At 37.8% G+C, this 17228-nt stretch overlaps 1 protein-coding gene across 3 annotated transcripts in view; it reads right to left on the reverse strand.

Moving 5' to 3' along the window:
* The window catches only part of mcm8 (minichromosome maintenance 8 homologous recombination repair factor), a 32830-nt gene extending 15672 nt beyond the window's left edge, over positions 1-17158 (reverse strand). For all 3 annotated transcript variants that reach the window (XM_059986257.1, XM_059986256.1, XM_059986255.1), the window contains exons 1-12: positions 17012-17158; positions 11188-11280; positions 9841-9923; positions 8926-9075; positions 7174-7271; positions 6332-6530; positions 6162-6247; positions 4296-4447; positions 2561-2759; positions 2447-2477; positions 2182-2326; positions 835-972 (exon numbers count right to left, since the gene is read on the reverse strand). In XM_059986257.1, the coding sequence (XP_059842240.1) occupies positions 835-972; positions 2182-2326; positions 2447-2477; positions 2561-2759; positions 4296-4447; positions 6162-6247; positions 6332-6530; positions 7174-7271; positions 8926-9075; positions 9841-9923; positions 11188-11280; positions 17012-17117 (1480 nt within the window). In that variant the 5' untranslated portion in view covers positions 17118-17158. The remainder of the gene's footprint in view (positions 1-834; positions 973-2181; positions 2327-2446; positions 2478-2560; positions 2760-4295; positions 4448-6161; positions 6248-6331; positions 6531-7173; positions 7272-8925; positions 9076-9840; positions 9924-11187; positions 11281-17011) is intronic.
* Between the last annotated feature and the right edge of the window lie 70 nt (positions 17159-17228).

Raw genomic sequence — 17228 nt, forward strand, 5'->3', positions numbered from 1 at the left:
AATAGAGATTCCTCTAAATCGGGAAGTTGACACAAAAGGTTCTCTCTAGGACTGCTGTCTCAGCAAAAAGTGAAGCTAGCAGAGGGAGAAAAGGATTGCAGAGCTGTTGGGGTCAAGCGACAGTCCATAGGAAAGGAAAAGAGGTTGGGTGTCAGGAAGTTTGCAGTAAAAACCTGAGGGCATTGGCATTGGAGAAACAGTGAAGTCTAGGAGAAAATCACAGAGGAAAATGACACTAGAAAGATAGTGCAGTGACTCACCAGGTGGAGCTGCTGTCTCACACCTCCAAGCACCTGGGTTTAATATGATCTCTGGTGCTGTGTGCAGTTTGCATGTCTGCCCTTCACCCCTCACTCCCTCAGTTTCACTTAGCACATACCACCTTCAAATTCTTCCTTCCTTCCCCCCTCATTCTTGCTCTGACTTCTCATCTTTTTCCAGTCCTGATGAAGAGTCTCGGCCCAAAGCTACAGTTGTTTACTCTTTTCCATAGATGCTGCCTGGCCTGCTGAATTCCTCCAGCATTTTTTGTGTGTTGCTTGGATTTCCAGCGTCTGCAGATTTTCTTGTGCTTGAAATACTACCAAGAATTCAATTTGTTTCCAAAATACAGTCAACTGTGCTTAGCACATTGCACCTAGTTTCCTGTTCCTTTTAAGTAACTGGCAATTATTAACAGACAGCACCTCACAGGCTGGTGAATTAGACTAAATTAATTTTACAATTCTTAAACACTCAACCATGTACTGTGATCAGAAATACATTCAATGAACTTGCAGTTGTATTGTAATACCCAAGTTTTACAATATTATCAATATCTAATTTGTGAATTACCTTGATCGCCAAGTACAAGAGCCCCAGCTTCTAATGCAAAATCTCCTGATCCACTGTCCCGAGACAAAGTGACAGTAAGGCCTGAAGTGGTGGTGGTGTTGCCACAGACATATACTCCCCGGGGAGCAATATTGCATACTGCCTACGAATAAAATTAGAGTAGGTATTCAAGTAAAGTGCTAAATTAACACCAAGTTATGCAATCAATAGTCAATAAAATCAAAAGAGCAAACATGCCCATAAGTATTAAATCTTAGTATTTATTAAGCTTTTAATATTCCACAGTACACTATTTCCAACAAGTGTTCTCAACTAAATAAAATGCTCAACTATCCTACAGGGAACATCTGACTAAACAGAACAAAATAAATTTAAGGTATATAAATACAGGTTTATATTTTAACATTTACAACAGGTCCTTGATTTTAATGATATAACCTACAAGAATGGCATTCAAATTATAGCATAACTATAATCTATTTTCAGCCATTTACCAGGCACATCTGTGTATTTCACCAATGAAAAAAATCCATTAAATTATTCTGAAATACTACTGCATGAGGAATCAACATATATAAAGTTACTGCATCAATATTTTATCCATAATAAAGGGCACAATTCATATGCAATACATAAAAAAATGCTGGAGGAATTCAGCAGGTCTTGCAGATCTATGGAGGGAAATGAACAGTTGATGCGTAGAGGCAGGACCGTTCATCAGAATTTCTTGTGACACAAATCATAATGGGTATTAAATTGCTTAAATGTGCTTTGTTTCATAACTGAGGTTGATAACGCAGAGACAAATAAAAACCCAGGAATCTTTTTTCCCCAACAGTGCTTACTTTGCCCATTATAATCTGCTTTGGAATCAGCATGTCTCATTAGTATACCGAACTTCATCCAATGGTCCAATGAAAACAAACTACATTGAACAGCATGAAAACTTAGGTTTTCCACAGTGCAATAGTATTAGCAGACACAGCAAAGTAGAATTCACTGGTGGGATTAAAGAACGAGAAACACATTCAGCAAAAATAAAAGGCCCTATCGTGTTCCTGCTCTCATTCGCTGACATCCATTCCAGCTGAAATTCTTAGGTGTAAGATATAAGTTGGAGAAAAATCAGTTAGATATCCTTATCTTAAAGATACATTCAGCCTCTAAACATATTTGATAATGATAAGGAACCAAGTATCAGATAACAGCTGACTCTCCAGCTACTGTGCCTTGGTCCATAACTCAAGAATAAAAAATGTTGAAGGTATTTTGTTTTAAGGAAATTATTTATGCAAGTTTGATAATGGTCAAATTTTGCTTCTAAAGGTAATACCTGTACTTTAATACTTGCCTGTAAGAGTTGGCTTTTTCCAAGTCCAGGATCACCAACTATCAGCACATGAGGATCACCTCGAACAGGAATACGATTTTTATCATCCACATATTTTTGGCAGCCTCCAAAGAGTGCTAATATCAATCCCGCTTTGACAAGCTACAAATAGTGAAATAATTATTTATCTAGAGTTTAAGTTGTATTAAAAAATGCTGAATTAAATATGTTTGAACAGGGGATAAAGTTGTGACTTTTTTAAAACTATACTGACACACTCACCTCATGACCATATATGGCAGGACATAATGAACTGTAAAACAAAATATAAATGCATATCTTTAAAATTGTGCAATCATTCTGAAAGACAATTAAAAGATACAAGAATCAACATACTTAACAAATAACTTGAGAAGATTTTCTTCAGCTTGAATCTCTTGAATTGCATAAAGATCTTTAAGCGTAAACTCCATGGAAGATGAATCACCAGAAACTTCTTCAGAAACCATGTTCCTCCGTCCTTTGCTATTACTTATAGAGTTGGCCTCAATATACAAGAGAAACATGCATTTGTCATCTTTGTTTTTAGATTTTCCTGAAGAGACATTGAACAGAATAATGAATATGTAGTTAAAGAGGACGAGTATATTTTCCTTGAACCTAGTCACAGTTAACCAAAAGAATGAATGGAGTAAAAATTGCACAGACTAGGAACAGTCTCCCACATTGATGTGATTATTTGTATGCATCTGGCAAGGAACTCTACCAATTTTAAGCAGCTTTTCTGGAATATAAATGTGCAAAACCCCAAGTATTACTTTAGCTCCAATAATTTGTTGATTCAGAAACTGCCACTAAGGGCACAATTTCCTTTATTATATCCACATACAGCCAAAAATGAAATATTCAGCATAATGAACTCAGCATGCAAATACCTAGCACCCAAATCTTTTAAGCTGAAAAATATCTCAGTGATTTAGGCTGCATTGCAAAATTAACAGGATGACTTACTGCTTTGAAGCACCCTCCATTCAAATCAGTTTTCTGATAGTAAAGACTCAGGAGCATTTAGTTTGGACCATTCTTTCGTTGCTTTGGCATTCTAGATTAGCATTTGGAGTGTGGTGTGAGTATTAGTTTCTAACTAAGCTATCATTCTAGAACACATCACTAACCTAGATCATTTGAATCTTGTACAATAGAATCAGTTGCAAAATTCAACACAATCTGTCTTTAAAGAATGGCACTTCAGATTGAAAATACTTTACTAAATTCCTTCAGATAATCTTACATCATTTCTGATTGCTATGGAAGTTTCAAAGGAAATGTAGCAAAATAAGTTAGTTAGTAGTGTTAAATAACTTTAGTGCATAATATGTTGAGAGGGGGGAAAAACACTGACTGCAGCAATGGCACAAACACAGAGAATTGCTCACAGCAATCAAGATGAGAGGCCAGCTTTTCAGAGAATGAGAAAAATGGCATATATTGTGGACTGCCAACAAAACTTTCAGGTTTTAAACCTTCTACAGTGGTGAGGGTCATTTAGTAAATAGTGAGACTTGAGCCTGGGGCTGGATAGGCCCAGTTTCAGAACTACAAAGATAATGAAGCAACCCCACCCTCAGGTCATCAATGTTGAATGTTATCCTATTCAGTCCCCAGTCCTAACATCAATATTAAAATGGAAACATAAGAGAATGCAGGTACTGAAAACTGGAGCAAAAAACAAACTGCTGGAGGAACTCAACTGGTGAAGCAGCATCTGTGGAGGGAAAGATTTTGGACTGGGACTCTTCATCTGGACAGTATGATGGTTGAGAACAAGTGAATATCAACAGGAGTGACAGGACGACATGGTATGAGGTTTCAAAAAAATATATAAGATATTCTATCTGCCAACTGTTTTTTTTGAAAATTATTGGTACTAATAAATGGTCAATATTACTTTTCTAACTTGTTTTGTCTATAATAGGGTGCGAGCTTTTACCATTCCTCTAGCAATTTTGGACAGGAGTTTATGCATAAAGCATTACCAAAGGATGGATTTTTTTGCAATAAGCAACCTCAAAATATAACTGAATTTGGCTGCAAGAAAAAGATATACAATTTACTTGAACGTCAGTCATACCTTCACTACTATTTGCCACTTTGACAATTCCCGTGACAGTTACCATATCACCTGGAACACAACTGTCTACCAAGTCCTGAACAAGTTCACACTCTATAGTTCGAGGAATTCTCCCAGCCTCTCGCTTATCATCTGATGCAAGTTCTTGGAGTCTGTGTAACAATAAAATACAATACTTTAGTTAAATTTTAAATGGGTTTTCCAGGGTGAAATATTTGTCCCCATGTGTATGCTAGAAGTAAATTAATGCTTCCACTTTAAAATTTTCTCCTTGGAAACCAGACAATTCTACCACATTTCGATTACAAACTGGAGCTCTTTGACATAGAAAGCACCTCTGCCATTAACATATACATGAAGAAGGAAACAACAGCGAAAATACTGCTGATTAGTTCAGCATAATATAAATCTAACAAGCTCAGGCAAAAATAAGTGAGCTATCCAGTATCAGGAAAGAATGAACAAAAAATTAGTTATTTTTTCTAGATAGAATGACATTAAGGACAAAGTTGTTTTGTGAAAATTTTCAGACACATGCGCTCACTGAAGCACTATGTAGGCCCCAATAATTTACTATCAATGGAAAACTACCTCCTCCCTTCCTCACTTTGGTTAAATCATACCTTCCCCATCACAGATTAAAAGAAAGCAATTCTACTGGCTCTCCATCCTCACCCACTCACTGTGCTAATATAATTATCTCTAACATTGATATATGATGAAATGTTTCTCATTTAATGTAGAGAACAAATTAAACTACAGCTTTAGATGTCCTTCAATATTCTCAATTTCAATTTTTCTTTTCAACATTCCCAATAAAGAGAATCAAGCTAAAATAATTTTGATTTTTTTTCTAATTTGTTCCCATTGAAGGGATAAATTGAATCACAAGCCATCCCTGACTGAATACTTATTCATGTGACAACACAAAGGTTGGGGGTGTTGTGGATAGTGTGGAGGGCTGTCAGAGGTTAAAGTGGAATGTCGATAGCATGCAAAACTGGGCTGAGAAGTGGCAGATGGAGTTCAACACAGATAAGTGTGAGATAGTTCATTTTGGTAGGTCAAATATGATGGCAGAATATAGTATTAATGGTAAGACTCTTGGCAGTATGGAGGATCAGAGGGATCTTGGGGTCTGAGTCCATAGGACACTCAAAGCTACTGCGCAGGTTGACTCTGTGGTTAAGAAAGCATATGGTGCATTGGCCTTCAACAACTATGGGATTGAGTTTAAGAGCCAAGAGGTAATGTTGCAGCAATATAGGACCCTGGTCAGACCCCACTTGGAGTACTGCGCTCAATTCTGGTCGCCTCACTACAGGAAGGATGTGGAAACCATAGAAAGGGTGCAGAGGAGATTTACAAGGATGTTGCCTGGATTGGGGAGCATGCCTTCTGAGAATAGGTTGAGTGAACTTAACCTTTTCTCCTTGGAGCGATGGAGGATGAGAGGTGACCTGATAGAGGTGTATAAGATGATGAGAGGCATTGATCATGTGGATAATCAGAGGCTTTTTCCCGTGGCTGAAATGGCTAACACAAGAGGGGACAGTTTAAGGTGCTTGGAAGTAGGTACAGAGGAGATGTCAGGGGTACAATTTTTATGCAGAGAGTGGTGAGTGCGTGGAATGGGCTGCTGGCAATGGTGGTGGAGGTGGATACAATAGCATCTTTTAAGAACTCCTGGATAGGTACATGGAACAGAAAAATAGAGGGCTATGGGTAACCCTAGGTAATTTCTAAAGTAAATACATGTTCGACACAGCATTGTGGGCCAAAGGGCCTGTATTGCGCTGTAGGTTTTCTATGTTTTTATGTATAGCAACTTCAAACAGAAAAGCTAAAACACATTAGTTCACTTACTTGATAGATTGCCAGTCTACCGTAACTGTTAATGAAGAACTTCTGTTCGGTGTAAATGATCGACTGCGACAATCAGGTGCCAAACACTAAATAAGATTTTTTAAATCAGGTTAGACATTTAATCACCAATTTATCAGTTCTTTTTCTCTGCAAAATCGTAATCCAAATACCTTTGTTGGGAGTGTGTATTTTCCATCAGGAAGAGGTAGACTTTGAATATCGCCACATGTATTGCACAAAAAAGCCATTCTAGTACAAAAAGGTTTGACGTTGCTGACACGAACAACAGTTCCACGCAAAGAAACATACTTTCCATAGCAATTAGCTCGCAAATTTTTTAACAATGTCGAAGGCTCATAGTTATAGACCCTAAAAACAAACAAACATTGCATTAGTTATATATATATTTTTTCTTAATTAAAATAAAATGTTTTAGATATATTTTCACATATTTTAGTTTTCTACATTTTTATGCAGATTTTCTGGAAAAATTACAAATGCAAAATTTGAACTTATAATATCACACTGGTAGGAAAGCAATATGGTGACCAGCCATCACAAATAAACAAAGTAATTCTTAGCTTCCCTTTCAGAACATTCAGATGTATATATTGTAGCATAAAATATACATTAGGTGAACAGCTTAATACTTAAAACAAATCATATATAATCACAAGAATAGAATAGTTATATCCAAACTTCAAATTTTATGTCATGTTACTATGTACAATGGCATCAGTGAACTTGAAATTGTGAAAAATATTATTTGGGTTAACATAGCTGAGGCATGGATAGCTTCCTTATTTGAAATGTTCTAAACTAGTGCTAATAATAGCAAGTGTTTGGCAAATTGCTTTTATTAATGATGTTCAAACAAAAACCTTGAAAGTTTGATCAATAAATCTGGCATTTGCACCAGACATGGTATTACCAAAACCTTTTCACTAGACATTAAAAATACAACCTTTCAAGAAAATATTTTCATTTCAAAATTCTTGTTGTTTCAACATACCGTACATGAATGAATGGAACATTTACAATTGCAGTCTCTTCACTTGGTAACCCTTGTTCCAACTGAGCTGCCTGCTTTTCCAGATCTCTAGTTATTACCTGAATTAATATAGTATATAAAGTTAGAGTCACAGAAAAGTAGAGCACAGAAACAGGGCATTTGGTACTTCCAGTCCGTACCAAACCATTTAAATTGCCTAGTCTCATTGACCTGCACCCGGACTATAGCATCCAATACCCCTGCCATCCATGTATCTATTCAAACTGCTCTTGAACATTGAGATTAAGCTCACATGTACCATTTGCGCTGGCAGCTCATTCAACACTCTCACAATTCTCTGAGTGAAGAAATCTCACCTCATTTTCTTCTTAAAGTTTTCACCTTTCACCCTTAACCAATGGCATCTAGTTGTAATCCCTTCCAAACTTAGTGGAAAAAGCTTGCTCGCATTTGCTCGATCTAGACCCTCATAATTTTGTATATCTCCATCAAATCTCTGATCAATTTTCTACATTCTAAGGAATAAAGTCCTAAACTATTTAATCTTCCCTTATAACTCAGGTCTGCTGAGCCAGCAATATCCTTGTAAATTTTCTCTATACCCTTTCCACCTTATTTACAACTTCCCTGTAGGTAGGTAACCAAAACTGTACATAATACTCCAAATCAGGCCTCATCAACATCTTACCCAACTTCAACATATCATCCTGTACTCACTACTTTAGTTTATGAAGGCCAATGTGCCAAAAGCTTTCTTTACGACTCTATCTACCTGTGACATCACTTTCAACGAATTATGGTCCTGCATTCCCAGATCCCTTTGTTCTACCACACTCCTCAGAGTCCTACTGGTGTTGATTTTAATCAACGTTTCAACGACAAACTCTACCACCTTCAGAGTTTGTCATCGATTCGTTGGTTAAAATTGATACCTGCACCTGGCTGAAAGCCCGAGAAAAGTTTTAAATACACCTGAAAATCACTAGATCCCTTTTCGCATTTGACAAACTCGATCCCATCTAGTTTTTTTACAGTATCTGAGTCCCTGTGGGTAGTTAACAACCTTTTGTTTCTTGCAAGTCTGCGATAATATTCTTTTTCTAAATCCCTAGGACTGTTGGGTGGACTATAATATAATCTAATTAATGTGGACATAGCTTTCATATTCCTTAGTTCCACACATAAAGCCTCACTTCAATTTGTCCTGACTGAGCACTACAATAACATTTTCCCTGACCAGTAACCACACCCCCCCCCTCATCCCTCCGGCTCTGTCAATCTAAATCGACAGAACCCCGGAATATTGACTGCTCGCCTTGCCCCTTCTGCAACAAAATCTCACTAGTGACTACAAAATATTAATTCCATGTGTTAATCCATGCCCTGAACTCATCTGCCTTTCCTACAATACTTCCTGCATTGAAATACACACAGTTTAGAACATTAGTTGCACAATGCTCAATCTTCAGATTCATGACTTTGTCTGAAGTCTTTCTCCACTATATGTTCTGGCACTCTGGTTCCCATCCCACTATAGAGTAGTTTACTTTTAAAAGATACATTGAGACTGAAGACTAGGATTTTCACAACAATAGAATTTTTGTAAAACAGACAATGCCCTTTTACCTTTAGTTTTAAAAGAACTACCCAAAAAAAAGTATCCATTTGTTCCTGTAAAATAATGTATATCATTTGTGGCTCAGCATGGACAATTAACTAAGTGACTATGCAAAGAGTTACAAGATACTTTACCTGATGAACTGCCAAACCCAGGCAATCTAACAATTTTTCTGGCATATCCCTCAATTCATTGGGCAAATCAGGCATGAGAACACTTAGATCCTTATCATTCACAAGCTCCTTAAAGTCAACCAGGATGCTTCCTTTTCTTTCTATTTCATCCTTTGAAGAGAAATATTTTATATTTTCAAATGAATTTCATTTTTTACTTCCCCTATTACTGAACAGTGAAATAAATTTACTTCCATTTTAATAACACTGTAATGCAGTATATGAGTACTGCATATCATAATTTGCATTGACTATTGCAGCATTTTGGAAAGCTTGACTAAGAATTCTCTCAAAGAGTGAATGTGTACTTCTGATATTAAAAAAACACAAATATCATAAGACTCTGTTACACATGTTTCCAATGCAATCAAATATATAAATTCACAAGAGTAGTGCAATGCTTTACACTGCCAGTGATCACTGATCTGGGTTCAATTCCCACTGTTATCTGTAATGAGTTTGTAAGTTCTCCCTATAACTGCCTGGGTTTCATCCAGGTGTTCCAGTTTCCTCTCACATTTAAAAAAAAACTGACATACAGGTTAGGGTTAGGGATTATTAAATTGTGGGCATGCCATATTGATGCCTGAAGAATGGCAGCACTTGTGGGCTACCCCAGTATATCCTTGGATTGTGTTGGTCATTAACGCAATTGATGCACTTCACTATATGTTTCAATGTATTTGTCAAATACGGCTAATCTCCATTATCTTACCTTTAAAATAAACTCAAGAAAGTTTCTAATAAACACTGATGCTTTAAAAACACTAAACTAGTACCTCTTTATTACCTATTTTGTAAGTCAAGAACTTGCTATGAAAGGCCTAGCTACAAAAATACACACTGAGGCTCAAAAGTACATAGAAGTATTCTTACCTTATCATACAAATCGATATGATTTGTGAAGAACTTTTCAAAAGCTTTAATCTTTTGTACAAAGGGGGAGCTTGCAGAATAAGCTTTAAAAGAAAGTTGAAAATCAAATTGTATCATTTGCTTTATGAATGCAACAATTTAAATATATTAGCCTTTCTGGGAATCTCAAATAAAGGTTCGCAATAAAATGAATAAATTCCTCAATCAACTTCAAACATTGATAGGGATACCCAGGTTCATTATATTTCACCATGTTCTGTACAAAGTTTATTTTCTTCTTGAATTCTTGCTCCCATTTGTTTTAATTAGGCATTTACAATTATATTACTTTAATAAAAAATTTGCAGTTTATCAGTTGAGCAGAGCTCTTTTGCTAAAAGGAAATGCTAACTTGAAAGTGGCAACCAGTTTATCTCTTTGAAATCTACTGAATAGTGAAAAGTCTGGATAGAGTGGATGCAGAGAGTATATTTCCTACAGTGGGGGAGTCTAGAACCAGAGGGCACAGCCACAGAATAGAAGGCCGTCCCTTTAGAATAGAGATGAGGAGGAACTTCTTCAGCCAGATGGAATTCAGTGCCACAGATGGCTGTGAAGGCCAAATCATTGGGTATATTTAAAACAGATGTTGATTGGTTCTTGGTATGGGTGTCAAAAGTTATGGGGAGAAGGCAGCAGAATAGGGATGAGATGGGGACAATAAATCAGCCTTGTTGGAATAGAAGAGCAGACTCGATCAGTTGAATGACATGATTCTGTTCCTATGTCTACTAGTTTCTTATGTGCTTACCTTGTCTACCACCAGCTTTTACATCCATAAAAACACCCATAATATTGATGTAACTACCCAGTAAAATATTTAGTTAAAATAAGTTATCAAAATCGTCTAGGCCCAAAACATTGGCAGACTGTTTGTCGAAAATCAGGTATGTGGTTCCTGCTTTTTCCTATTGAAGGAAATCATAATCTGGTATTTACAACACCAATTTTACCATCATTTGTCAGTTCAAGTTCTTCACAGGATACTTTATCACTAATTGAAAGACTGGATATAAGCACTGAAATTTCCAAAAATTATCACGAGTAGGTGGAAATGTGCAGCTGAAGTTACAAACAGAATAGCCATAATTTTGTTGAATGGTGTTGACTGAAAAGGGCTGAGGCACTCAACCAGAATAGCCTTATCTCATTGAATGGCAAAGCTAACTCAAGGGGCCATCACACAAACTTGTGACTGATGAGATACACAAATATTCTTTATATTTGTTAAAAATTAAAGGAAAATGCTAAAACTTTCATACAGACAATTGCGATTATGTTCAATATAATTTCTTTTGAAAGTTTTACCTTCTGAAAAGTAAAGCTTCCAACCCTTATAGGGTATAAATTCATTCAAAGTTCCTTGAATTGGACGAGGATGAAGCTTTGGCTGTTGAATACCTAAAATAAATGAGGATTTTCATTCATCAGAATTGTTTGCAACATTAAAAACAATTTTTAACATTTTCAACTAATTAATCTGTGAATCTTGGAAGACATGACTATAATTGGATTATTCATAGAGAATAATGGATAAATATGCTGCAAAATACTGAGCTTTATGCAAACAAGTGTTAGAAACACAAAATCAGCTTACATGGCTAAACATGGTTTCAGTTTTGGTTACCATTCAAAGTTTAAAGTACTTATATGTCACCATAACCAATCCTGAGATTTATTTTCTTGTGGCCGTTCTCAATACAACTGTAGCATAATAACCATAACAGAATCAATGAAAGATCACTCAACTTAGGCATTCAACCAGAATGCAGAAGACAACGAAGTGTGCAAATACAAAATGAAAGAAATGATAATCATAAATAAATAAGAAATAAATATAGAGAACATGAGATGAAGAGTCCTTGAATATGAGTCCATTGATTGTGGGAACATTTCAATGATGGGGCACGTGAAGTTAAATAAGGTTATCCACTTTGGCTCAAGAGCCAGATGGATGAGTTTCCAAACTTGGTGGAGTGAAGGCTGATTTATACTTCTGCGTCACATCTACGCCATAGGTACCATGTACCCTACACTATAGGGTGATATGCACCTCCCCAGAAAAGTAACTCACGCGTCACGGCGACGCAGACCGCAACAACTGTGATTAGTCCGCTTGGTAGCATTGCATTTCCTCCTACGCATTTCCAGTTGCTTCTTCTTCACCACGTCTGTACAACAATGCAAAATAGATGAACTAAATCGTCAAATCTACCTGCCAACATGCGAAAATGTTTGAAATGTATTTCCTCATCCATGTCTCTCACGAAGAAACTCAACACAGTGGCATAGAAACCCCACCTCCAACTAGCGTTTTGGCGCACATCAATGCATGCTTGCTACGGCGTAGAGCGACGCAGAAGTGAAAATCAGGGCTACAGTGTAGGCTGCGGCATAGGCCGTACGCACAAGTATAAATCAGCCTTGAGCCCTGAGGCTCCTGTATGGTTTGTTCAATGGCAACAGTGAGAAAAAGCATGTTCTGGGTGGTGGGGTCCCTAATGATGGATGCTGCTTTCCTGGAAACTCCTAAGTAGAGGTGCTGCTGTGCTTTCTTTGTAATTGCACTTACAGGTTCTCTGAAATAATAGCACTGAGGAATTTAAAGTTGCTGACCTTCTTCACTTCTGATGATGACTGGTTCATGGACCTCTGGTTTCCTTCCCTGGATGTCAATAATCAGCTCCTTGGTCCTGCTGACAGTGAGTAAGAGGTTGTTCTGGCATCACTTAGCCAGATTTTCAATTTCTATCCTATATGCTGATTGGTTACCACCTTTGATTCAGCCTACAGCAGTGGTGTAGTCTGCAATCTTGAATATGGCACCTGAGTTTAGCCACACAGTCATAGTCTAAAACAAATAGAGCAGAGGCTAAGCACACAGCCTTGAGGTGCACCTGTGCTGACGGAAATTGCGGAGGAGATGCTGTTGCCAATCCGAACTGACTGCCATCTGCAAGTTAATAAATTGAGAATCCAATTGCACAAAGAGATATTCAGGTCAAGGTCTTGGAACATAAACAGTATATGAAATTTGCTAGCAAATGTAAATAAATGGCTTCCAAACACAGCAAGTTAATTAAATCAGATTCAGATGGGGTTAAACACTTTTTTGCTTCCGGGAAAAAGTGTCTAATTCACCTGAACATGATATATGTTGTTCCTTTGCGTACTCTGAAATATGCGCAACTTGAATATCTTTAAGTCTTGGTGGAAAAGGCTCAATGGTACAAATTTGCCTCTGGATAGAGTCTTCTAAATTAGATTGCGAATGAACTACAGGGGGAAACCTGTTGTTCTTATGAAACACAATTTCTTTTTATTTTCAAGATGGGGCTGTGAAACTTAGACCATTAGTTATTGAATCTAGATATAGAATGTCTGTTTTTGGAGGCCTTGGTGCTTCAATAACTATAGCTTTTGTTATATAAAGATACTCATTGATATTTTTTCCTTAAAACAAATCCTTTCAATTCAGTGCAAATATTACATGTAGTTGGGCTGCTCATCTAAAAGATGTGCAGGCATTGGAGGGGGTTCAGAGGAGGTTCACAAGGATGATTCCAGGAATGAAAGGGTCATCATACAAGGACCGTTTGATAACTCTGGGTTGTACTCGCTGGAATTTAGAACGATGAGGCAGGGATCTCATTGAAACCTTTCAAATGTTGAAAGGCCTGGACAGATTAGAAGTGGAAAGGATGTTTCCCATGGTGGAGGAGTCTAGGATGAGAGGGCACAACCTCAGGATAGACCAGTGTCCATTTAAAACAGAGATGCATAGAAATTTCTTTAGCCAGATGGTGGTGAATTTGTTGAATTTATTACTCCAGACAGCTATGGAGGCCAGGTCATTGGGTGCATTTAAGGCAGAGCTTGATGCATAAGTTCTTGATTGGACACAGCATCAAAGGTTACAGGGAGAAGGCTGGGGAGTGAGGCTGAGGAGGGGAGAAAGAGGATCAGCTATGATTGAATGGCAGAGAAGACTTGATGGGTCAAATGGCCTAATTCTGTTCCTATGTCTTATGGTGCTTTTACAAAGAAAGAAAAGTGAACTTAAAAGAACTTTCTACAGGGGCATAATTGAGATAATCCTGACTGGCTGCATCACTGCCTGGTATGGGAACTGTACCTCCCTTAAGCTCAGGATTCTGCAGACAGTGGTGCGGACAGCCCAGCGCATCTGTAGTTGTGAACTTCCCATGATTCAGGACATTTACAACGACAGGTGTGAAAAATGGTCCTGAAGGATCATTGGGAACCCAAGTCACCCCAACCGCAAACTGTTCCAGCTGCTACCATCCGGGCAAAGGTATTGCAGCATAAAAGCCAGGACCAACAAGCTCCGCGTCAGCTTCTTCCACCAGACCATCAGATTGATTAATTCACGCTGATTTGAGTGTATTTCTAAGTTACATTGACTGTTCTATTTATTATAAATTACTATGATTGCACATTTAGATGGAGACATAATGTAAAGATTTTTACTCCTTATGTATGCGAAAGATATAAGAAATAAAGTGAATTCAATTCAATTATTGAGCTCCTTTATGGTCTTCAAGGCACTATTTAAGTTTTAATGAGAGCACTTGTTCTCCCTCCCCCAAAAAATCTTAATAAATCAACTAGTTTTCAAATGCAAGACTAGGATTTTGCAAGACACTTCCTGCCAAGTTTGATACAGATCCTTCAATGTAACTTGACTCTGTTTTCACTTGGCAATAAAGTAAAACTGAAAATTAACTAACACAAGAGATTCTGCAGATGCTGGAAACTTTGAGCAAAACAGGCAAAATGTTACAGGAACTCAGCAAGTCAGACAGAATCTACAGAACAGACAACTGATGTTTCAGGCTGAGATCAGAGCCCTAATGAAAGGTTTTGGCCCGAAACATCGACTGTGTTTGCCCTCAGCTACCTGATTTACCTCCAGCTTTTTGTATGTAGGTTTGAAAGTTCACTACCCTTTGCTATGTGGGAATTACACTTGCATTTAATGTTTTGATACACTCTAATTCTTGCTGTACCTGCTTCTCTTAGTATTTCTGTGCAAATGAGGTTATGAGCTAATTGTCAAAAATCATTAATCCTGAGAGAAAAGTTTACACATTTCATTTTAATGAAAGTTAATTTTCTTTACATGATAATCAATTTAAGCAGTTTCCCCCTACCATATTTCCAGATAAGTGAAGAGAATATGAAGAAATGGCTATTTTTCCCTCATTCATGTTATCACTCTATCATCACCCTGTTGCCATGCTCCACCATCAAGTTCTTGATTAGACCATTAGTTATTGTTCTAATTAGCAATATTAACTATGAAATGTTCTATGGCCATCATAAATTGATATAAAATCCATGATTGTCATGTAACTACCCCCATCCTTTATTCAATTACAGACCTTTCCAAATGACCATCTTCCAACTTTTTGTAGCAACCTTGAAAGCTTTTCATTCTCCAACTTCGACTAGTTTGATGAAATATCAACATAAAACATTAACTGGAATGTATGTACCCAGTGTTTTCTGTGCATTTCAGTCACAAAGTTAATAAGGTCCTAGCATACATTTGTGCCGACAATAGAAATAAAACTAAAAATTAGATTACTCATAATATAAGTTATCATTACTCAATGATAATAACCTACATTACAGTTTACAAAGATTTTTCCTCACTTCATGGGAGTAGGGGAAGTGAATACTAGAGCAGAAAAATGACAAAAGTAAAATTTAAAAATGGATCCTTTGAGAACAACTAAACAAGAAATAGCAGTGTTAGTATTGAATAGCAGCAAATGAAATCAAAGTGATTCAAAGTTGATGTACTGTACAAGACACAAAAGGAAACTGGGAGGGCTAATTTTGCAAGCAGTTATAGGGAAGGTAAAATAAAGATTAGAATCTTATATTGTAAATACCGCAGAAGTCATCACCCTGACAGCTGGTTGTGGACTACAGGAGGAATGGAGACAGGCTAACCCCCATTGACATTAATGGATCTGGGGTTGAGAGGGTGACAGCTTTAAGTTCCATGGCATACACATCACCGAGGACCTCACGTGGTCAGTACATACCAGCTGTGTGGTGAAAAAAGCACAACAGCCCCTCTTTCACCTCAGATGGTTGAGGAAGTTCGGTATGGGCCCCCAAATTCTAAGGACTTTCTACAGGGGCGCAATTGACAGCATCCTGACTGGCTGCATCACTGCCTGGTATGGGAACCGTACTTCCCTTAAACGCAGGGCTCTGCAGAGAGTGGTGTGGACAGCCCAGCGCATCGATAGATGTGAACTCTCCACTATTCAGGACATTTACAGAGACAGGTGGAGACCCGAGTCACCCCAACTACAAACTGTTCTAGCTGCTACCATCCGGGAAACAGTACCACAGCCTAACAAGCTCCGGGACAGCTTTTTCCACCAGCCCATCAGGCTGATTAATTCACGCTGATAATATTGTATTTCTGTGCTATATTGACTGTCCTGTTGTACAGTCTATTCATTACAAGTTATTATAAATTGCACATTAAGACAGAGACTTAACGTAAATATTTTTACTCAGGTATGTGAAGGATGTGAGTAATAAAGTCAATTCAATTCAGAAAGTCAAAACAGTGCAAAAAAAGTGGTGTGCTAATAACCAGGACTGAAAAGGTTTAGATGAAATGATGCTTAGGGAAAGTTCAAAACAAATGGCTAACTATAAAAAGCAGTGTAACAAAATGCATGCGGACTTCATCTTCAGTTAAAAAATATATAAAGTGAAATACTTCGCAAAGTCATTAAAAAATAGCAATGAGGTGGCATTGATTGGATAGCCTTACAATGAGATATGAATTCTATGAATTCCTTAATTCTACAATTCTGTTCACTGGGTACGATCAAATATCCAACGATGGAATGAAATGCAACAAGGTTGAGTGGGCACAAGGTGTCTTAGTGGGGCAGAGGACAACTGATGAAAGAAGGTGGCATCCCACAGGCTAATTGGGAATGGTCGTTCACTATATTTCTCTTTCCATACATGCTGCACAATTTGATGCAGGTTTCCAGCATTTTCTGCCTTTAATATATTTTGTTTTCAGATTTCCAGCTCCTGCCACTCATGTTTAGACTTCCATCGGACTTACTTCCATCACCTCGCCTGGATCTGTCCCAATTTCCTCTTCCTCGCCACGGCCTCCCCCTCCACGTTTCTCTACCAGCCCCTCTGCCGCCTCTCCACCCGGCTGACATTTTCCCTTCTGCACTTCACCTCAGACCGGGCAGGGCAGGGCAGGGCAGGGCAGGGCAAGGCACCAGAAGCGCGGTTCAAATCGGCGGCCCGGCCCCGCGCGCTGCGGGACG

This window comes from Hypanus sabinus, chromosome 12, assembly GCF_030144855.1.
Source record: "Hypanus sabinus isolate sHypSab1 chromosome 12, sHypSab1.hap1, whole genome shotgun sequence".
Lineage (NCBI taxonomy): Eukaryota > Metazoa > Chordata > Chondrichthyes > Myliobatiformes > Dasyatidae > Hypanus > Hypanus sabinus.